This window comes from Peromyscus leucopus, chromosome 19 (assembly GCF_004664715.2).
Source record: "Peromyscus leucopus breed LL Stock chromosome 19, UCI_PerLeu_2.1, whole genome shotgun sequence".
Lineage (NCBI taxonomy): Eukaryota > Metazoa > Chordata > Mammalia > Rodentia > Cricetidae > Peromyscus > Peromyscus leucopus.
The window spans coordinates 64,482,793-64,505,521 of NC_051079.1; the positions used below are offsets into that span (position 1 = coordinate 64,482,793).

At 43.0% G+C, this 22,729-nt stretch overlaps 1 protein-coding gene across 1 annotated transcript in view; it reads left to right on the plus strand.

Moving 5' to 3' along the window:
- The window catches only part of Skor2 (SKI family transcriptional corepressor 2), a 43,490-nt gene that overhangs the window by 7,385 nt on the left and 13,376 nt on the right, over nt 1-22,729 (plus strand). The window contains exons 4-6 of the mRNA XM_028872027.2: nt 10,020-10,085; nt 10,464-10,562; nt 21,375-21,442. Of these exons, the coding sequence (XP_028727860.1) occupies nt 10,020-10,085; nt 10,464-10,562; nt 21,375-21,442 (233 nt within the window). The remainder of the gene's footprint in view (nt 1-10,019; nt 10,086-10,463; nt 10,563-21,374; nt 21,443-22,729) is intronic.

The window sequence follows — 22,729 nt, forward strand, 5'->3', positions numbered from 1 at the left end:
AGAATGTACTTTATTTCATCTATTAATCTATTTTGAGTTGGAGTCTCCCCACACTGCCCAAGCTGATCTCAAGTCCATAGGTTCAAGCAAGTCCCCTGCCTCAGCACCACTGCTCTTGGCTTTGCACGTAGAGTTTCGAACTTCAGAGAGTTGAAGAGGTTGCAGGCAGGTCTTGCTTTTCTATGAAAGCTTTGTTCTTGAAACCACGAATGTAACTACCAGAAAGTTGCAGTGGTTATGTAAAGAAACAGACATGTGTGTCCTCATGGCAGTTATCACAGTAACTGGTCCCTAAGAGAAATGCTATGCCTTCAGCTGTCCCTTACTTAAAAAAAAAAAAAAATTAGCCTGTGGTCCTCCTATTGAAATACAATTTGAGAAAATCCTAGAATGGGCACCTGTATTTTAGTATTAACTCATTTAGTCATAACCAGATCCCATTCACTTGGCAGTGTCAAGATCTAAAACAAGTCAAAGAGACCATGTGCATATGTGACTTGCTGCTTTGGACAACAGCAGACAAAAATACCTGCACCCGGTGCCTCCTCGGCCGTGGGGAGATTTCTTTCCCTGTGACAACCATTGACTTCCCGACTGTACGAGTCCATGTACTTTACTCATTTGTGCCACACGTAGCTTAGAGTGCCAGACAGTTTGCAACACCGGTCTCTGCTCTCTGGTTGCTCCAACTAAGAGCAGGAGAGAAACTAGCCAGACTGGAGCATATATATGATTGGGATGTATATACAATGTCACGCAAGCCACACCCGTAATCCTAGTACTTAGGAGGCTGAGGCAGGAGGACCAATTTCAAGCTGGCCCATGCTGTATAGTGAGACCTTACCTCAAAACAAAACCCAAATAGAAAAACTTAGTATCATCAAGTGGAGCTTACATAACTATGTTCCTTTAGTTAGCATTTAATTCAATCATCATTTTGGAAGATTAACAGTACAATATTTAATTCCCTTGAATAAGCAGAACATGGGAGAATAAAACAGCTTTTCAAACTGTCTGATAAATCAGTGGGCAGGTTTTGCTTTTATATGAATTTTTCATTCTCGATGTAATCACGAATGTAATTACCAGGAAGTTTTGGTGGTTATGTAAAGAAACAGATATGTCTGTCCTCAGTGGCAGTTATCACATTAACTGGCCCCTAATATAAATTCAGTTTACCTGCAACAGTTATTTCTGTGGAGCTGTTCCTCATTTAGTTCAGGATCACCTTTATTCAAAGCTTTCAGCCTCAATGATGCTATTTTCAGCAATTTGAAGTTGACATTTGTAACTGAGTTTTTAAATCCTCCCTAGAAAAGCATTGCACACGGCAGATGTTGTATTTCTTATGATTCAAAGGGCTAAACGAGATGGTCTTCAGCAACCAAAATTCCCCAGGAAGCAGTGGAACTTTGAAAGTACACCAAGTCAGACAGAATTAAACAGATAGTAGCTTGGTCAAAATATTACCAACTCAAAACTGTAGATGACAGGATTTCCTCACAATCCCAGAGTGGGTTTCGCACCTCCACTTTGAATAACTTCTGTGAAGTTAAGGGATTTGAAATTGAATGCAGTGGGGTAAGCTGGTCAGAGCTATTGCAGGTCAAGGAAATGAGGGAAGGAGGCACCATCCTGCCTTTCAATCCCTCTCATTGTAGAAACGCCAGCACCTTCGGACTCCGAGCGCGGCTGCATCTTGTTATATGTATAGAAGTTTTAAAATCAATTTGATTTCCACGGGTATGATTCTCTGGTGTACTTAATAAGCTGCGGATGGATTTCCAAGAATAGTAAGAAGCAGTTACACTTCTCATGAATATATAGCAGATGAGGCACTCTGATTTATTATTCCATTCAATTTTAGAACATGCTTGTAATTTAAAAAAAAAAAAAAAAAGGCAAAAGTAGAGAAATTCGTAAAAGCCAGAGTAGTAGATCTGAGTTTTTATTCTCTCACTTGTGAGAGAACTTAGGGTAAACTACACAAAAAAAATTACAAAACTTTGTATCTAAGTTCATCTGCCTATAGAATCTGATAAAACCTCTAATTTATTGTGAACGTTACTTTTAGTTAACATATCTTGAAGCCTTTCAATATATGCACTCAGAATTAAATGATCCCTGTTTTTCAGACATCTATTTTCTATTTATGAAATTTTTTCTTTGTACTAATTTTTTAAAAATTTACCTGAAACTGAAAGAGATAGAAAACAATGGGAAGCTTTCTAGAAAGAAAATTATGGCTGTCGGATGGTGGAAAGAGGAAACCGGGTTCTGCAAGTTCTCCTCTGACCTCCATATGAATATACCTTCATTCATGCTCCCAACCCCCCCCACACACACACGAAGAAGGAAAAGAAGAAGAAGAAGAAGAAGAAGAAGAAGAAGAAGAAGAAGAAGAAGAAGAAGAAGAAGAAGAAGAAGAAGAAGAAATAAAATTAAATGTAAAACATTACATAGCATTAATTCACAGCATCGATTCTAAAACTCAAGAGAAATCTATAATGGACTCAAGGGTCACTAATCAAAGATACGTAAGAAGTGATGTATCTGCAACTAACGATGGGATTTGTTTGTTCTTTGAGCCCTGGTCTCACTACATAGGCAGGCTGTCCTCAAACTCTTGGTCCTCCTGACTTTGCCTCCTAAGTACTGGGACTACAAGAATGTGTAGCCACACCCAGCTCCAATAATGCATTTTGGGTGTCCATCACAAAGTGTGCCATTGCTGGGTTTCATTGTGATCATACTGGCATCACAGACTCCAATAGTCTCTCTATTTTCACCAATGGAGGTATTCAGCTAGCCTGTTCTGCAGCACACCCTCTTGGGTGGCTTTTTTTTTTTTTTTTTTTTTGCCTTTGTTTTTATGACCTTACAAAAGTGTCAAACATCACAGAGAAGTAGTTTAGTGTAGATGGAACACCAAGAAATAAGCAGGGGTCTGTGTCCCACTGACAGAGGAGAAAGTCATTTAACATTTCCTATGTAATTGATTTTATAGTCTTTTTCATGTAGTTTGTGAGTATCTATGTTCTTGTGTGTGTGGGTACACATGCATGCAAAAGCATATAGAGGCGAGATGTCAATATTGTCTTCCTTGGTCAGTGTGCACCTTATTCAAGGAGGCAGGGTCTCTCTCTCTCTCTCTCATTTGAACCCCAAATCCGCTGATTCTGATAGTCTAGCTAGCCAGCATGTTCAGGGAATCTCATCTCCATCTGTGGAATACAGGCAGGCTATGGCATCCACCTGTTTAAGTGGGTACATCGGATCCAAACTCCAGTCTTCACATTTTACCTGCTAAGCAATTTCCCTAGCCTCCATAATTGATTTCTTATGCCTGGATGCAAAGTAGCCTTTTAAAAACCCCTGTCAACCATAGGTTGTGTTAAATTTTTGATTATTCCAATTTAGACTGATTTTGACTCAGTCTAACTTGTACCTCTAAGACACATTATAAGGAAAAGAGAAATGTCCTAAGTCAGATTATAAAACTAAAATCAGTTACAAAAATTTGGTGTTTCTTTTGGGAGCTCCACGGGCCTGTTTGGCAAATACAGGGCCCTGTGAAGAGAGTTCTAGGAGGCAAGAATGCAGAGCAGCCACCCAGCTGGAGAGGCTGTGGCCGTGTGTTGGGAACATCATGTAGGGCCCATCTGCACCTCTGAGTGTGTGAGATATCTGCTCTCCTGCACCAGAACACAGACAGGAGCACATGAGTCCCCAGGGGCTGTTGAAGCATTTGTTGGCCGGACATAGTCGTCTGATTGTGAGAATACATGTATATCTCATATATGGAAACTGTCCCAAATCAGAATATGTGTCTCTATTGAAGTGACCTTCCAAGGGATGCATGCTTCCTTCCTGTGCAGGCAAACATGGTTTCCAAAGACTTTCACCAAGTGTTCTCAGTAACAGTATTGGGAGGAGCAATGTGCTGACTGCTGGGGCTGCTGGCTGGCAGAGCCCATGAGAGCTGTGTGTGGCTCAAGGAAGGATTTGAGGAGCAGGCTAAGCCAAGGAGTAGGACATTGAGGAAGGGGAGGCCTTTCCGTTGAAAGGACAGGCAAAAGCCAAATCTTTTACTACTTATTTTAATGCTTGAATTTGATATCGTGCCCCATACAGATGATGCCCTGCATTCTAGGGTATATAACCTGAACATGCAGTTTACAATGTTTAAATCTTACTTATGGAGTTCAAATTTTAAAAAATTATTCTTATTCTTTGAAAATTTAAAACATATATACAATGTTTCTTGATTACATCTATCCCTCATAGCTCCCTTCCAACTCCCCCCAGAAAGCTCCATCATATCTCCCTCCCAAATTCATGTCCTCCTTTTATAATTGTTTACTTACTTATTGCTATTTTTAACCATTGAGTTCAATGGGATCGTCCACAGGGGCTTGGAGTAAAGGAATGTAGCTCTCCCCTTCCCAACAGCCATTAACTGCCTTGATCATGTTCAGGTAACCACAGCTACTGTGAGCTCATGTGTGCAATAGTCATGTCATATCCAGAAGACAGCATGTCAGAACACTCCTCCAGGTCCTCCAGCTCTTATACTCTTTCCATTCTTGAGACTTGGGTGGGAAGAGTGTTTAATGCAGCTGTCCCATCTCTGGATGAGCACCACAGTCACTGATTCTCAGCCCTTTGAGCAGGTTTGAGTCTCTGCGTTGACCACTGCCCACTTCAATTAGAAGTTTATCTGAGCAAGGCTGGGTGCAGCACAGATCTATGGGTATAAACATGAATGTTTAGAAGGAGTTTGACCACACGGTGACATCCGCAGGTTCTTCCCCTAGGGCCAAGGAGTTCCCTAGCCATGGGTTTGGACCATGCTCCCAATACCAGGCTTGAATTCTCTCCTGTAGAGCAGGCTTCAAAACTAATAAAGGGAGCAGTGTGTTGCCTCTGTAAGCAGGCTTGCCACGACTGCGTGAGTGTTGCACACCACATCTTGGCCAGAGTTGTAGCATGTGGGTCCAGCACTGGATAAGACCGCTGACAATTTTGTCTTCCAGAAGCCTGCGTAGCACTTTCCAGCACTGAGAAAGCTAGCTGTCAGGGAGAGTTTCAGTGCCATCTGTCCTATTAGCTTCTTTTTTGTTGTTGTTTTTTATTTGTTTGTTTGTTTTGTTTTTCGAGACAAGGTTTCTCTGTGTAGCTTTGCACCTTTCCTGGAACTCACTTTGGAGACCAGGCTGGCCTCGAACTCACAGAGATCCGCCTGCCTCTGCCTCCCGAGTGCTGGGATTAAAGGCGTGCACCGCCACCACCGCCCGACTGTATTAGCTTCTTTTCCTGTCCTGTGACCATCAACAGAACATGGCATCTCATCTGTTCATGTGGCTCATGTCACTGAGCCTGGGGAAATGAGTGTGCCTATCTTGCATGTGGCCCTAGGTTTCATCTCTAGCAAATAAAATAGAAATAAATCTTTAACATAAATAGAAAAATGAAATATTTTGGTAATAAAATTATTATTGTAATAAAATTCATGAATTCTAATATATGTGATATTTTATTGGAAACCATGGCAGATATATATGTTAATTAATATTTTCCATGTTGGAGTTAGAATTCAGACTATTATTTTCACACAGAGACTTTGAAAATGGTAGACAGAAAGAAAACTTATTTTTTATTGGAACATCACAAACTTCCCAATAGAACTGAAAATATAGTTAGTCTGACTTAGTCTGATTTTTAAAATGAATCAAACTGTATTTTTTTTACTTACAAGAGTTAGGTTTAACTATAAGAATGAGTTTAAATGCCCTCATAACAACTGAAGACAGAACAGCCTCGGCTGGTGTTTCTTTCACCAACTAGAATAAGTTAGTGCAGCAGGCATTTGTGGAAAACATTTGCACCCTCCTTGGGGTAGGGTGAGAGATGTTGCTACCTCCAGAAAGGAAATCTCCTAGTCAAGAAACAGAAGGGTAATGGAAAGACACTTAGAACTTCAGCCCAGGAAGGGCACAGTCGTCATCGGCATTGGCAGATCCCGAGACTGGCTCAAGGAAGCAGTGTCTTAATCCTGTATTGTAACAAAAATACGTCGCTAACTTCAACAGTCTTTATTTCTCAGAGCTCTAGCGGCTGTGAAGTTCAAGACCAGGGAACCAGCAGACTGAGGTGTCTGATGAGGGCTTCTTAGGAGACCCGTAGGCAGCTGCTGCCTTTCTGTACAGGACGTGATGGAACAGAGCCCTGACAACGGCACCTTTCCCATCCATTAGGGCTCTGTCCTGATGACCTAATCAACCCCATAGGCGGAACCGCCTCAATCCATCGTTGTGAAGATAGGGCTTCACTAAATGAACGATGGAGAGTTAGAAATCTTCAGTCCATGCCAAGGAGACCTGGATGGCATTTTGCTTTGGAATAGAAAATGGGAAGAGGGTCAGGTACCCCAGGCAAGACACACAGTACAAGGCAAAACAATCCACAGTGAGAAATACAGGCCTGGGTGCAGTGAAGGGTTTGTGTTGGCAATATGGACAGGTGAGCTGAGGGGGTTGGAACAACAGGAATACAGGTTATAAGAAGAGCTGGAAACTCCAGGGAAATTTAGAGTGGACTTTTTCCCCCTGTGATGACCAGGGGATCCATTATAGTTTTTGAACAGGAATATGCCACAATATTTAAGAGAAAGTGATTGCTCTTGAGCCTATAAAGGTCATGTTAGCGTAGTCATTGACTGATTCTTTTTGTGTGCATATGTGTGTGAATTGTAGTCCCTGCTCATTTGATTTACTATTTATGGCTACTGTAGCATGGCACATTATCACGTCTGTCTCTCTTGTCCCTTATCTGATGGCTGAGCGGGGACAGAGCCAGGGACGGGACGGAGTATCTCCTAGAACAGGAGGCCACCTGGGCTGGAGGACTCCAGAGAGAATGGTATAGGCAGAACCATGTACCCAGGCCTTGGCTTCAGGCTGCCACGGGGTTGGTCCTGCCTGGCACACGGCTGCCTCTGTCAACTGTGGTGAGCACCATTCATGGAATCATGAAGGTTCCACAAGAAGGTGACACGTCCTTAAGCAGCAGCTTTGGGTCTCATCCCTCCACTAAGGCCTTCATTATGATTCATTCCTTTCCCACTTCAGACCACTTGGGTTTTCGTCTACTGTCTGTCATGTTTGAGGCCAGGGCTCTAAGAAAGATATTCCTTCCATGCATAATGTCCTGTCTTCTGTCTCTAAGCCATTGAGGTCTCTGAGCTTCCCCCTACCTTCTCTGCTTGTAAATATTTTTTTTAAAGAAGAATGTAGGGGGAAAGAAGGTAAGCATTTTAATTTTGGGGATGCCTCCAAACCTATTCATTAATTTTAAAAAGTGAAATGCATCTAACCTGATGGAATATTTATAAAAATTGGAGGCTCGTTGTCAACTAAATCACATTTATTTAATCTAGTAGTAGACTGCCTTTTTTTTTCAACCAGATGGAAAACATTAGCAGTAATAGTGAACAAACATCCAGGCTCCCAGAGGTCATTTTTAACCACCATTAACAATCTGGTTTTCACAGATTAGCAATAATGCAGAAAGCGGCAGTCCAGGAAAAGCTACACAGAGCGCAGCTGAGACAGCCCTGTGTCCTTATTTACCTAACACCTAGACACTTTTAAAAAAAACTCATTGCAAAGGAGACATTTATATCTTCTAAGCTCTAAATTGGTCATTTTTTGCACAGAAATTGCAGTAAAATCTCAACTTGAAATAGACACTAATGCAAATGTTAATAAAACCTCCACAGAGCTGATGAAAAGACCAGCCCATTGTTAATAGCACCAGCATATTTTTCCTGTAGTCAGTATTTTTCCGTTTATTAGCTATTGATTTAGGGGTACTCTATGAATATAATGCTAGTAATTATGAAGGGGAAAGGAAACTTACTTATCTATTTTAATTTTTAAATTTATTCATCCAATTGAAATGTAATACAAGATGAACAGTTCTCAAAATATATTAATGAATCGAAAAATCTGGTCTACAACATGGTAAGAACAAGCCTTCTAGATGTGCTTTTACATCTCATCTAAGTCATGTTTTGAAAGCTAGATTGAGAAAGTTGTAGAATGGAACAGTGTCATTCAGACCACATGTGAGCAAACACAGAGACAGGTACCTGCTTGCTCTTCTGTTCAGATTCAGTATTGCATCATTAGGGAACTTCTGTACTGGTCAACTGATACTAAATAGGCAGACCTGCACCTAACACACATTTATCTTCATTTCAAAATGCCACCATGCTTGGTTTACATATTAATGGTGTGTTATCAACCTATTACTTTTCTAGTAGATGATCAGATTTCTTAGGGATTCTAATGAGGTCTACAATTGGGATGCTTCACAGGTGTTTTCCTTGCTGTAAAGAAAAGAAAAACAAGTTGTCAAGGTTCAAGAGTGCACTTGAAACTATAGAGAGAGGTCAGAGAGGTCATTTTCAAGATGTATTGGAATGGAGTTGTGTGAATATGTTCTACTTGTTAGAGAATGCCTGCAATTAAGGAACTTGGGAGTGTGAAGGATGTATTGGGCTCCACCCCAAGTATGCATCTATTTGGGAATATTTAAATGTATGAATCAGTTATATATAAGTCCTTAAACAGAGGGATGTGCATTCATGTGCACTTTCACATGAGAGTTAGCATGTGGAATATAGATGTCTGTCCATGGTACAGGTTGTTGCTTTGTGAAGAAATCCTGTTTGTCTTTTTATAGAAATTTTAACTTGGCAGTGAGATCTCTCAGTATTCCAACAAGTGCCTGGGGGCCATTACACTCCATTTCTTTCTGAGGGAAATGAATAAATAGCAAGCAGAGAATTGAAGTGATACATTCTGGCTGGAGCCATGACTTAGAATTTATGTCCTCCTGGGGTTCCTTCAGTAACAGCAGAAGACAATTTATTGAGGGCTTATTGCATGTCCAGTCCACTGTTAGGCACCGGCTGGCCTGAGAGAAGAGACAGAGCCCTTGCTCCCAGCCAGCAGCACCTGATCTAGTGGGTGAGAAGGAAGAGAGGGCAGGCAAAGCCCATGCCTGGATCTGCAGGCATACAGGAGTTCTCACCTCTGGGAACCAGTGTGGTGAATCCATAAAACCTTCTTGGAGAACCATTACCTGCACTACCACACCTCTTTAGACAAAAGCAGAAGCCTAATCACCCATGTGGCTGTCACAGAAATTAGCTTGAAATTTGAAAACACAATTATCTAATTAGCTGAATGAATGGGTTAAACCATTGATGTATTTGGGCTCTCAGATTCATGAAGACACAGTTTACGGTAGTGAATGCATTATTTACTTTGCCATTGCTCGAGTTAGCACATAGCAAAGCATGAACAATCTAACCTTCATTCATAATATAGACGGCTGGCTTATTTAGTTTGGCTCAGAAGCAGAGGCCTAGTGTTTGCAAAGTCTGTGCCTCTTTCCTGGGCTCCACCCTCAGCTCCCGCGGCTCCCACAATCATTTTTATTGGTCCCAAGTGAGTAGTTAAGAGAGTATCGCTGAGTAAGTAAATATTTACAAACTAACGGATAAGTCACTTCTCATCTCTGCAGCAGTGTGCCTTTCTTTTCAGCCAGCTATCAATGGCCAGGAAACCCTCCAGGCACATGAGTGCTCTCCTCGGACAAGTCATGGACTCTCCACACTTCCTTTTGCACTGTTTCAAATTTGGGGAGCCCAAAAGTTTAGGAAACTCCTGCCTGTCACGCTCTCAAGGGCCTTCCAGGGAGAGCGGGCATCCTCACTTCAGCAATCCTGCTTTCCAAGAGGCAGATAGGCTCTACTTTCATTTTCTAGAGGACTTCTGTGATTCAGAGGCGTGGTACCCATTCACAAGAATAGCATTTAGTCCTGTGAATTCCTTATGTCAGGTTATAGTAAATAAAGTCTTTGCCTAGATGTAATAAATAGATAAATAAAAAGAAAACCTGGGAGAAAGTAGTCCATGCAAACTAACATTTTTCCTTTTTTTTTTTAGGTGAACACACACAAGAAACCAATTCACCTCATTCGCTCAAAAAGGATGTAGAAAATATGGGGAAAGGTAAAGACAAGTTTGAATGTTGTATACTTCTCTTAGCTTTTAAAGAGTACAGAGACAATAAGAAGATATTTTAGTTATGCACCATATTTTAAGCCTGACAAGCAACATATGAATAATATATGGACCATTGGGTGGATATAATTGAGATTAATGCATACATATCAATCAATACATGACACTGTAATATAATACTTTAAAATAATATATTACATTGATTTATATTCATGGATTTCTGCACAAAATCTATCCTATGTCTATGCAACATTTTTTAAACTGGTAAAATATTTTGTCTTATAATAACAAATTGCCAGATGAACAGTTCTCTGGAGAGTTATTTGTAAAGATTAGTAAAACAGCTCTTCTTTTTTTCTCTATTAGAAGAACTTCAGAAGGTTTTATTTGAGCAAATAGACTTACGGAGGCGACTGGAGCAAGAATTCCAAGTGTTAAAAGGAAATACATCCTTCCCGGTGTTCAGTAAGGAATCCCTTTCCTTTCATTCCATGTGTGATGTTTGCTGGAATCTCTACGGTTAGGTTTAAGAGTGTGAGTCGAAGCCAGAAGGGGCTAAGTACAACGCCTACACAGCCTTCCCATGCTGTGCCAGAATAGTCATACATGTTAATCCCATATCTGCGCTTTGACTCAAAGATAAAATTTCTCACGATTTGTTTGCTATTTGTGTTCTGATATATGGGTAGCTGTGTCTGTGCATTTTAAAATATGTATGTAAACACATAATTCAGTATGAAATGTATTCACATATTCAAGTATGTCCAGATTATATATTTTAATATACAACAATACCTTAGTATTTATTATTTTCTGAATAGGAAAAGCAAAGGGACAAATACCCTTCATTCTCAGATAGCTCTGTTAGCCACTGGTGTGGGAGCGATGCATAAACATGAAGATTTAAACAATTTGATGTCCACAAATCTATTTGATTACAATAGCTCCCCGTTGTTTTGAGGGGATATGCCTGGCAGAACCCACTTGATGCATGGAACTTGCAGATGGTTTCAGACCCTCTCTGTACCTTTTCCCCCTCTACTCACATTCTTATGATAAAGTTTAACTTGTGAGAGATTAGTAAAAGTAGCCAAGGGCAAAAATAGAACAATTATGACCATCTATACTATAATAAAAGTTATTTAAAATTTATGAATTGTTTATTTCTAGAATTTTCCACCTTAACATTTTTAGGCCACACTTGACCTTGTAAAAACAAAGCCAAAGAAAGCAAACCCAGCGTTCAGGGGCACTACCATAATGAAATCGGTATAATTTTAGTAGTTTTACACTCTCAAGCCATTTTACTGTGAAATTCCATTCCGGTGTGAAGCAGGAAACCCTGCTGCCTCCAGGTTATCACTCTGCTCCCAGAGTCATAGACTTTCAGAAAGGTTTCGTGGTAGGTGTGCACGTAAAATTGTCAACTTCACCGGCCATGAGTGGGATAGCCTAGGAACAAATGATCTTGGGGGTGTTTTTCAAGTTTTGTCTAGCTGTATTCCGCTCTTCAGAGAAAGGAAAGTGAGAAACAAAATAGCACGCAAATGATTTTTTAGATTTTTTTAAAATTGTGTGTACGTATCTGTGTATGTCTGTGTGTGTGTGTATGTGTGTGTGTGTGTGTGTGTGTGTGTGTGAGTGTGTGTGCCTCTGTGTGTGTATGTGCATGTGAATGTAGGTGCCCAAGGAAACCAGAGATGTCAGGCACCCCTGGAGCTGGAGTTAATAGGAGTTGTGAGCTGCCCAACACAGGTACTGAAAATCACACTCTGATCCTCTGCAAGAGCAGTGCATGCTCTTAGCCACTGCTCCATTTCTCCAACCCCAGTATTTTTTAAATTGTGTGAACTTCAACTTTTTTCTGAGACACTTATTTAAAATATCAGCATGTCTCCTGTAATTAATCTGGACATCACAAAACCTGAGCTGTGTGGAGCTCTAGAGTTCTTGCTGGAGAAGGAGCGTAACCCGTGGTCTCCGCAGCACACATAGCCAGGCTGGGGAATCACTGCTTTAGATCCAGTAGAGTGGGTTCGGGTCCAGAGAAGCCCCAGACTACCCTCTCAGTTCCCGTGAGGCCAGTGCGATCATAATTTCTTCTATTAGTAACAGCTAATTAACAATCATTTAAGGGATTAAGTAACTCACAGTAATGTATATACTTAAACATTGTCCTCACTCTAACATAAACATTAAAACGTTAGACTGGCCTAGGGCCTAACTCAGCTCTGAGTTCAGTCCCCACCACCATACAAAAAACAAAAACCCTGTAAGGAAAAAATGAGACCTAGTAGTCATCATTTTGATCTGAATTGATGTGAGTCAGCCTGTGACTTCCACACATGTGAAGTATTTCAACAAAAAACACTTTCCAGTTTTGGAAATCCGCAACCTGCTCCACTCCCCAAGAAAGTGGTGTGTGTGTATCCACCTTTCAATAATGCACGGCTTAGACACACCAGAAAAGGTAGTTTCATTTACAATGAAAATAGTAAATATGCCTTACACGCTTGCTGACTAAGAATAGCTGTGGTGAAGCTGGTGAACAGACTCAGCCTTCCCTGGTGAGGAGGAAAACCTGGCAGAAGCACAGAGGACCCCCCTAGAAGTATGAAAAGCCTTTCACAAAGGTGGACAGATCTTCATAGTCACAGGCAAAATCCAGTGCTTAGACCAGGCGGTGGTGGCTCATGCCTTTAATCTTGGGAGGCAGAGGCAGGCAGATCTCCTGGTTTGAGGCCAGCCTGGTCTACAGGGTGAGATCCAGGACAGCCAGGGCTACACAAAGAAACTGTGTCTCAAAAAGAGAGAGAGAGAGAGAGAGAAGAAGAAGAAGAAGAAGAAGAAGAAGAAGAAGAAGAAGAAGAAGAAGAAGAAGAAGAAGAAGAAGAAGAAGAAGAAAGAGAGAGAGAAAGAAAGGAAGGAAGGAAGGAAGGAAGGAAGGAAGGAAGGAAGGAAGGAAGGAAGGAAGGAAGGAAGAAAATCCGTGTGCCTTAGAGCACTGAGACTCAGGAGAGAAGCTGTAGGGTATGGCTATTAGGATCTAAAATCTACCAGACCCGAGTGCTTCTCCTCGCAGGTTGTTTGACCTTGGAAGCTGCCAACTGGGCCAGATAACTCCTGCCCCACAGCATGAAGTAACTGAACGACACAATCGGTACAAAGCTCTGTGTGTGCCCTTGGCTCAAGCGAGGTTTTCAATAGCTGTCATCTGTAGTCCCAGGGTGAGGAGGGGAGACTCGGCTGTGTGGGGGATCTCTAAACATTGGGCTGTGGGGTCTTTGTGCGGTTCTGAGAGCTGAGTCGAGTCACAGAAATGAGTCCTGGACAGAGAGTGAGCTAGAAAGGAGGCAGAGGGAGTGGAGAAGGAGAAAGAGAAAGCGGGGAGGAAGAAAGTGAGAAGGAGGAGCCTCATCCTTAGAAGGGAGCAGAAGTCTGAGGGTGGGGTAACAAGCTAACCTGGCCCTGTGTTCAGAAGGGCATTCCAGAACTAAAATTCATGTGCATACCACCTGACCCTGCTCGGGGAAGCACTGGAGGAGGACAGGATCCCAACACAGGCAGATCAGCTGGTCACTAGAGCCGCCGAGAGCAGGGCTTCTGAGGGGGGGGCTGCAGATTTGGCTGAAGCATGTCCTCCTGCTTGCCCAAGGCACATTCCCCAGCCCCCTCTCCAACTGTACAGCTGTAAGTGGGTGCTCTGTGTCTACTCCCATCCCTCTTTGCTCCAACCCGCCCCATTCCCCTAAAACACCACCTTTGACACCAAGTTCTGCACCCAAGAAGCTGTCTTCATCCCCGCTGCTTTTATTTTTTTTTTTTTTTTTTTTTTTTTTTTTTGGTTTTTCAAGACAGGGTTTCTCTGTGTAGCTTTGCGCCTTTCCTGGAACTCACTTGGTAGCCCAGGCTGGCCTCGAACTCACAGAGATCCGCCTGGCTCTGCCTCCCGAGTGCTGGGATTAAAGGCGTGCGCCACCACCGCCCGGGCCCCCCGCTGCTTATTTAAGTTTCTGCATTAACTCCTGCCCACGAAAGCCCCCAGCTGGCACCGTCTGCCGCTGTGCATTTCCACTTCTAACCCTCTCTGTTCCAGGGGCCACAGAGACTCCTCTTCTTTTCCTGTCCCTCTAGTTCTCCAGGCCTCCCCTGCTCACATCCTCCTCCCCATCTCTGACAAGGCTCAGGTTTCTCCACCACCCGGGAGCCTTCCCCCGTGACACGCTTTTCTAGAGTACTCCTGGACGTATCTCTCCAGTGTTCTTCATGACTTCCACCCTTGCCGCTGACCTCCACCCCGGCACTCCTCTGTTGCCGTCTTCCACGCGGGTGCGTTGTGGTGCAGACAGCTCTTAGGAAGCAGTTCATTCCCGTGTTAATGTTGTATTTGAAATTAACACTGGCCGTGAAGGACGATGTTGGATCAGCAAAGGCTGTTGAACAGAGGTGCTCAGCGGGACTGATGAGTTGGTTCTGGGTTCTGCGGGTTTAAAGACAACTTGTAGCCTTTCAGAGAAGAGAGTGGACAGGCCAGTCAGTTCTATAGGGGGTGTTAGAATTCATCCAAAGTGCCCTCATTTTAGATCTCGTAAAGAATTACTCTTCACATTTATTTTCTGGTTACTTATTTTTCTGTTTTTCTCTGTGTGCGCGTGTGTGTGCGTGCGTGCGTGCGTGCGTGCGTGCGTGCGTGCGTGTGTGTGTGTGTGTGTGTGTGTGTGTGTGTGTGTTTGTCAAGAGTAGACAAATGCGCACGCACGACCATATGCATATATATGCACACTGTGGAAGCCAGAAGACAATCTTGGGTGTCATTCCTTGGGAAAGCCCTTTCTGTCCTTTGGGACAGGGTCTCTCATTGGCCTCAAACTCACCCATTAGACTAGACTAGCTGGAGAGCCAGCCCCAGAGATCCCCCTGCCTCTGCCTCCCCATCACAGGATTACGTACCTGTGAAGCCATGCCTCGTGTTTTTACATGGTTTCTGGGGGTTGAAGTCGGGTCACAAGGCATCCTTCACCTACTGAGCATCGCCACAGCCCCCTGGTTATTTCTTACTGGAAATAACGCAGTGTCACCTACATGGATCCCACTGTCCACCTTCTGTATCTGTGACTTATTTGCGAGGATTTGTTTTACGATTAGTGGTTTGCCCCCTTCATTCCTGTCTCTTTCCGCGGCCTCCTCCGGAAGTGAGCATGGGAGAGAATCCCCAAGTACTGACAAATCAAAAGTCTCCAGAGCTGTTTGCAAACAGTGATAAGAGGTAAAGATGGTGAACCCCACGCTTACTGCTCTGTGAGTGGGGCCTTCGGTGAACCAGATGTGCCAGATGGTGCTCTCCTTACTCTCGGTCCCGGGAATGCACGCTGTACGCTCTCTGTGGCTGTTTGTTAAACCGTGCTCCCCTTGGCTGCCTTGAGGAGCCCCGCCCCCATGTTGTCTCTGCAGGGCCTTTCTCAGCTGCCTCTCGGAGAGGAGTGAGCTTGGTGATTTTTCACCCCCAGATAGACCTTCGTCAGCGGTTGAAAACAGAAAAATTTTAAAACATGTTTCGTTTTCAAATTGGCAATCTTTTAATCTCAAAAGTCCTACACATGTTTACCACAGAAAAATTTAGACAGAAATACAAAGAGAAGAAAGTCACTCATAATTATGTTATCTAGCCAACCCCCTCAAAAAAAATAACAGTTAATATTTTACTATTTTCAGTCCTTCTATTAAAAATACAGTGTATCTTTTTAGAGATGAACCCCTAATTAGTTAATAACAAGTGGCCAGCCCTAGAAACGTGTACATATGAAAACACTAAATAGACTAAGCAGATTGTTTTACATATTAATTCATTGTGTGTGTCAAAGAAAATATATATATTAAAATAAATATTAAAGAATGTGATATATAAATGAAAATGAATTTGAAGGGGGATGAGGCTGTGTGGGAGGCGTGGGAGGAGAAATGATATAAATACAGTACACATATTTGAAAATAAAAAATAAATAATTTTTTTAAAAAAGAATGTGAGACATACATTGGACACCAAGTCTTGTCCGGAGTTCCAGACGAGGCATGGCATTGCAGCTCAGTCTCCACACTAGACATTATTATCTCTTTGTGATGTTCCCAAATGAACTTGAAATCTCTTAATATCCAACTCCAAGTCTTTTTCCGGAAAGGATGCACTGGTCTGTATTCCTGTTCTCCATACCACATGCAGCTCCCAAGTGCAGCATAGTTTCTTTTTTATCTCCTTTTCTTCCCAGGCCAGCATATTGGCCACATTTTGTTTATCATCCTTTAAATGTCTTATGAACTCTCCCTCCCCACATTTCTTTTGATGTGTTACTTTGTTACTGAGTTACAGGAATTTCTTTTTCTTTTTTTCCTACTGAGGAAGGAGTCCAAGACCTTAGGCATGCTGGGCAAGCATTCTACCCTGAGATACAGCGCCCCCCCCCAACCCCATTAAATAGGAAAGTATCAGTAGTTTGACCTGTAGCCAGTATTCCTTAAATTCATCTTTAGATGCTATGGTGTTTTGTAGGAAGTTCAGTGTATGATTTGTTTTCATACTGAAGTTTTCAATTTCTGCCTAATAAATCCCGTCTTGGGTGTGGTACTACATGCGTATAATCTCAGACCTGGGGCATTAGAAGCAGGAGGATCAGGAGATCAAGGTTAGCCTCAGCTACATAAAATGGGCTTGAGGCTAGCCTCAACTGCTAGACCTGGTTTCAAACAAAATAAAACAAAAAAGATCAATAAATACTTTGCTCTTGGCCTTTTGCCGCTGATGACCTTTCCCACTCCAATCTAAGAAAAACATCCACCCTTTCTCTAACCCTTGATGCCCCCACCTTTCAAGGAACTGTATTCATTGCATCATAGACGGGCATTGATCGTGAATTAGGGAAAGTCTGGTTACCATCATTCCACTCTGAATTGCCCTTGGCTGTCCCACCTCACGCCCCTGGAACCTTCCAGGATCCAGGGAAGTGCCCCAGCTAGGTGACCAGCCCCTGGCTGCCCCTTAGCCTGGTGCCTCCCACTTAGCCCTCTAGGCAGATCATTGGATGAAAAGAGGAATCTGCTGTGGGGAAAGTTAAAAAGAAACACTGTGTCTGGGAACACCGTGGCTATGATGGAGGTCCTGGGAGTAGGCTGTGGGAGAAGGGCGTGAGGACGAGGGGAGTTTGTGGTGGGATGCTTTTGTGATGGGATGCTTCTCTTGTTGCCTGGTGTCCAGACTGTGGCCCCGGATGTTGTGCGGTGACTCCTCACTTCTCACATGGTACCTTACTTCTGTCACCAGAGCATACCAGAATCAAGCACTGCTGGTAGCAAGGGAGCTTGGACCCTGACCAAATCAGCTTGCTTTGTCATCAGATCTTAAAATGCTAGAGCAAGACTATTCCGTAGGGGCATCATCCCCACCCGGTTCCTTCTGAGGAAGGCCCAAGGCCAAAGCCTGAGCCTCTATTGATATGGCTTGGTTTTTCTTACCTTCCATTCCATCCCTCTCCCTCACTGCCTGCTGAGGACTGCTGTGGGCCTAGAGATTTTTAACGTAAACTCACCTTTCTGTCCTGTGAACTCAGTACACAGCTAGCTGGAAGACAGGTCTACTCCAACTAGTAATACATACTGTGGATGTGAGTAGGGGTGTGGGCAGCAGGCTGGAAGGGTCCAGAAGAAGGATAAATGATTCTGATGGGAGAGTCAAGAAAATTGGAAGTCTTTTACAGGGAGGAAGTATTTGAACTGGGATTTGAGGGAAGTGAAGGTACTTTCTGTGAGTGTTCACCACAGCAGGAACAGGGATCCAGAGACAAGGAACACAATGTCTGTTTGAAAATGGGAGAGGGGTTTACTGGGGAACAGAGTTCTGGAAATTTCCTCCTTGCTCTCTGCTGCAACCAGCCACCTGCAGTACCCCTTCCTCCTTCCCAGCCTGCCTAGGGAGCGGTTTACCTCTCTGCTCAGGCACTTCCTCTCTCCCGACTCCCTCTCATCCACCCACACTGGTCCCTCTGCCCTAAACTAGAAAGTCCTCCTCATTACCCTTGGAAGCAAAGGTAGACATTGGATATTTTTAAAACATGAATGATAATGTCTACGCCTTGAGTGTTTCAGGAAGGAATTCTAATCGTATAGAAAAGTAAACGCCAAGAAAATGAAAAGACCAATTTTTTTTTTTTTAAATAGGGACCTACAGACTTGGGATTTGTTACCTTGAAAATGTCAGGTGGCCACTGATTTTTCAGGCAGGATTTTAGGAAAGTGAAAAGGATTTGTGGAGAAGAAACTAGAGGCCTGAGGTCAGTCGGAACCTGTTCAGAGAGGCAGCGGCGGTAGCATTTGGGAGATGGAAGAGGGGGTAGTTGGGGAAGAGCACAGGGCTTCACCGCCAGCTGACTGACTGGAAAGACCAAGAAAGAAGAAAGGGAAAGGTGTGGGTGGTTTCTGGTTTCTACAAGCTTCTGCCTGTTCACCACAAGTGCAGTGTGAATTCAGGTTCCTTTCTTTTTTAAGGGGAAAGAGCCAAGTTATACATGGCTATGCTTTAAAAACACCACATGGAGAATATGCCATGCCCCTCAATAAGTTTGGAAGTCATTTATATCAAATTTAAATAATTAACACATAGGATATCAATGCTATTTTATACAGCAGTCTCTCTCTCTCTCTCTCTCTCTCTCTCTCTCTCTCTCTCTCTCTCTCTCTCTCTCTTTATTTTTTCCTTTAGGTTTTTCCAGACAGAATTTTCCCGTGTAGCCCTGACTGTCCTGGAACTCACTCTGTAGACCAGACTGGCCTCAAACTCATAGAGATCCACCTGCCTCTGCCTTCCGAGTGCTGGAACTAAAGGTGTGTGCCACCTCCACCTGGCTCTAGGCGGTGTCTCTTAAAGCTCTCCTTTCCTTGGATTGTGGCCAAGTCTATAGCGTTCATAAGACCAGAGAAGACCCAGACCAGGCTGGCCTGGGGTGAGAAGGCTTGCTGCTTGTAGAATCAGGCTGGGGCACAAGGGCACTTAGTTGCAAGGGAGCCAGGCAAGCAGTTTTCCTGTCTTACCCAGCAGGCATCACATGCATGCACAGCGCTCGGCAGCGCCCCCTGTGGTTAGCACTGTGTGCGCTGCATCCCCTCTGCCGTAGCACTGCGGAACTGTAGACGCTTTCCATGCTGTGACCTGCATAAGTAGAGAGCACAACCGCACTGTTCATTTCTGGGTGATGCTTACGAGCCAGGGCATAGACGCCATGAAGGATGAGATACTATAAAAGGAATGTCTTACCTCTCAGAACTTCCTGTGGGGTCTCATAAAATTATAGAGTGTTGAAAACAATTTCTTCAAATAACTAAAAATTGTTTAGTTTAAAAAAAAAAATCAGACCTGTGGCATGTGCCTGTGATCCCAGCACTTGAGAGGCAGAAATATCAACAACAGTTTAAAGCCAGCCTGATCTTAGGGAGTTGCAGACTAGCCAGGGCTATACAGTGAGATCTTGTCTTATAAGGAAAAGGAAAGAGGGGAGGAGAGGAGGGGAGGGAAGGGGAGAGGAGAGGAGAGCAGAAGGGGTAGGGTACTGTCAGCCATATTTTTCAGATGTAGTCATCCTTCAGTATCCATGGGGGATTAGCTCCAGAACTCTCTGCAGATAACGAAATTCCATGGATGTTCCAGTCTCGTATAGCATTGCTTAGTGTCTTCATAGAACCCATGTGCGCCCTCCCACATACCTTAGACTACACCTCATATACTAAACCAGGGGTCACAACCTTCACGTGGGGTCACGTAAGTGAGTGTGGGAGTCATGCAATTTGGGGCAACAGTAAAAGTTCCTGAACATTCATTGATAAAAAGTTAACTCAAAATCAAATACATAATGAATCCAAGGCATGCAGGGCAGCCCTGGTCCTTGTGTAACACGACTTTACCACTTCCGCGGACCGAGTCATGCGGTGCCAAGGAACGCCACAGGAACACCCCGGCTCAAGAATTGCATGTTTTGAATTTCATAATTACCATACAAAGCTTGTGATCTTTAAACATAAAGGTTAAGTTACAGAATTTTTTTTTTTTTTGGTTTTTCAAGACAGGGTTTCTCTGTGTAGCTTTGCGCCTTTCCTGGATCTCGCTCTGTAGACCAGGCTGGTCTCGAACTCTCAGAGATCCGCCTGCCTCTGCCTCCCGAGTGCTGGGATTAAAGGCATGTGCCACCACCGCCCGGCAAGTTACAGAAATTTTTTAAAAATTATTTTGTTTTATTTTTATGTGTATGGGTGTTTTGCCTACATATATGTCTGTGCTCTACATGTAAAGTGCTAGGGGGGTGGGCCAGAAGAAGATTAGGCTCCCTTTGGTTGAATTACAGACAGTTGTGAGCTACCACTTGAGTGCTGGGAATTGAACCCAGGGCCTCTAGAAGAGCAGCCAGTGCTTTTAACTTCTGTCTTTCCAGGAACCTGAACGCATATATTTTTATACCTATCATCATTCTTCATCATAAAAAGATCAATTTAATGTATCTTCTGATTATATTGTATTAGGGTGTTTGGTTTTTAAAAATTGCTGTTTGGGTTGCTTGCTGACTTGTTTCCTGAAATGATAAATAAATGAATTTTGGTTTGGGATTAGGATAGAATTTCCAACAATTTCCTAATCATACATCTGCCATTTTGTGGTACATGTTTATGTAAAAAACGACATTCTCACTATTGATAATTACAAGATCAGAATATCAATCAACTCTGAGAAATGTTGAAGACATCCTATAATATCAAATATTCTGTCCACATTTGACTCTTTACATAAAACTAAACAAGCATATCTACCTGTGTAGCAGGTTTGATTTTGTCACTAATAAGCTGTGAAGTTAGATGTATACCCCAGACCTGTTTTAAAATTAACTTCTTTATGATTTATATATTTATATATCAATCAGTATTTGGCTTGTATAACTATTTTGTATACCTACACACCTGGGTCACAAAAGTTTCTGAGAAACAAAAGTTTCTCAGATGAAAAGGGGTCCTGAGTAGAGAGAGTTTCAGAAACCCTGCTCTGGAATCGTCCCCATCACTGATACAGGTAGATGCTGTGTGGGTGGATTTTACTCCATTTTCCTTATGACAGGTTCAGTGTCACACTGTTGCTGTTCTGAGGTTGGGTCAATCCGAAGCACCAGGAGTCTAGGATTTGGAGGACCCACCGCACACTGAACCTGGATTTTGCACTTTGGTTAATTTCCTTTCTGTCTCTCTCTTCCCCAGATAACTTTCAGGATCAGATGAAAAGGGAACTGGCTTACCGAGAAGAAATGGTGCAGCAGTTACAAATCGTAAGAGGCATTTCTGCTTATAAATACCTGCAAGGTTGCTGATTTGTTTTCAAAGGCCTCCATGCATGCCACACTGTTGGTCCACTTACCTCTCAGCTGGTTGAGATGCTAATTACCAAGGGATTTACGTAGACTCCGAGTAAACAGATGTGTCAGTGTGTTTCTTCTAACTGTAACGACCTCCCATGTGTTAATAGACAGATGTGTGCATTGCCTCCGTGGGCAACCCAGAGGTGCATAGCATTCTTTCACTGTGCAAAGTAGCAGGCACCATGTGGGGAAGAAATGGGAACAGTTCCTGCCCTCTGCACCTTGCACCAGCCAGGCCCTCCATGGTCAATAGAACAGAATGTACACACAATTAACCAATTATGTGCACTCGAGGGGTGATGAAAAGGAGCAAATCATTTCCAAATGAAGCGCTCTTCTCCATCCTCATCGTGTCTAGAAGTGACCTCTTTAAATGGAAAACAGCAGCAGTCAGGAAGATTTTGTTTTGTTCTGAACGCCTCACTGTTCCACCCCATGCAGACACATCTGGAATAAGCCCTGGCTTTTGAAATCAGTCTCACAAGATTCTTCATCTTCCAAAGAGCAAGCAATAGAGGAAACAACTTAGACTCAATATTTTTGAGATTATTTTTAAACACCTGGTGAAAGACTTACACTGATCACTGGAAGCATGGTTGTCATAATTTGGGTTGTTTGATACTAGGTTTAGCTGATCTGTTCTTCCCTCAGACCCCTGAGCATGTCTAAAGTATCTTGTCTTAAGAGCGAAGTAAGTCGTTTTCTGTCAGGATTATTTGAGGAAGATGGTTGGTGATATTTCCTTTGTATGGGGAGGAGGAAGCATGCCCATGTTCACAGAGATTCCTGGGAGTATTGTAAAGCAACCTTGGATTTCACTACATTTTCTTTATGAGGGTCTCAGCTAAACGTGGGATTGAGAATAACTGTGACACTCTCACTGTGGTCTCTCTGGGCTCGGGTGCTCATTAATAGCTCCAAGTTTGGAAAACCTTTATGCCAGATATTGCTTAGACAGGGTCTTCTTGTGGGTTTTTGTTGTTGGTGGTGGTGTTGTTGTTGTTAATGTTGTTGTTGTTGTTGGTGGTGTTATTGGTGGTGGTGGTGGTGGTGGTGGTGGTGATGGTCATGGTGTGTGTGTGTGTGTGTGGATGGTAAGAGCTAAAATTCTTTATGGTGAATATGCTGATCATTTTCTCCCTCCAGAGGACAAATGTAAATATAAGGTGGGACAGAATACTAAGGCCTGGATTAATC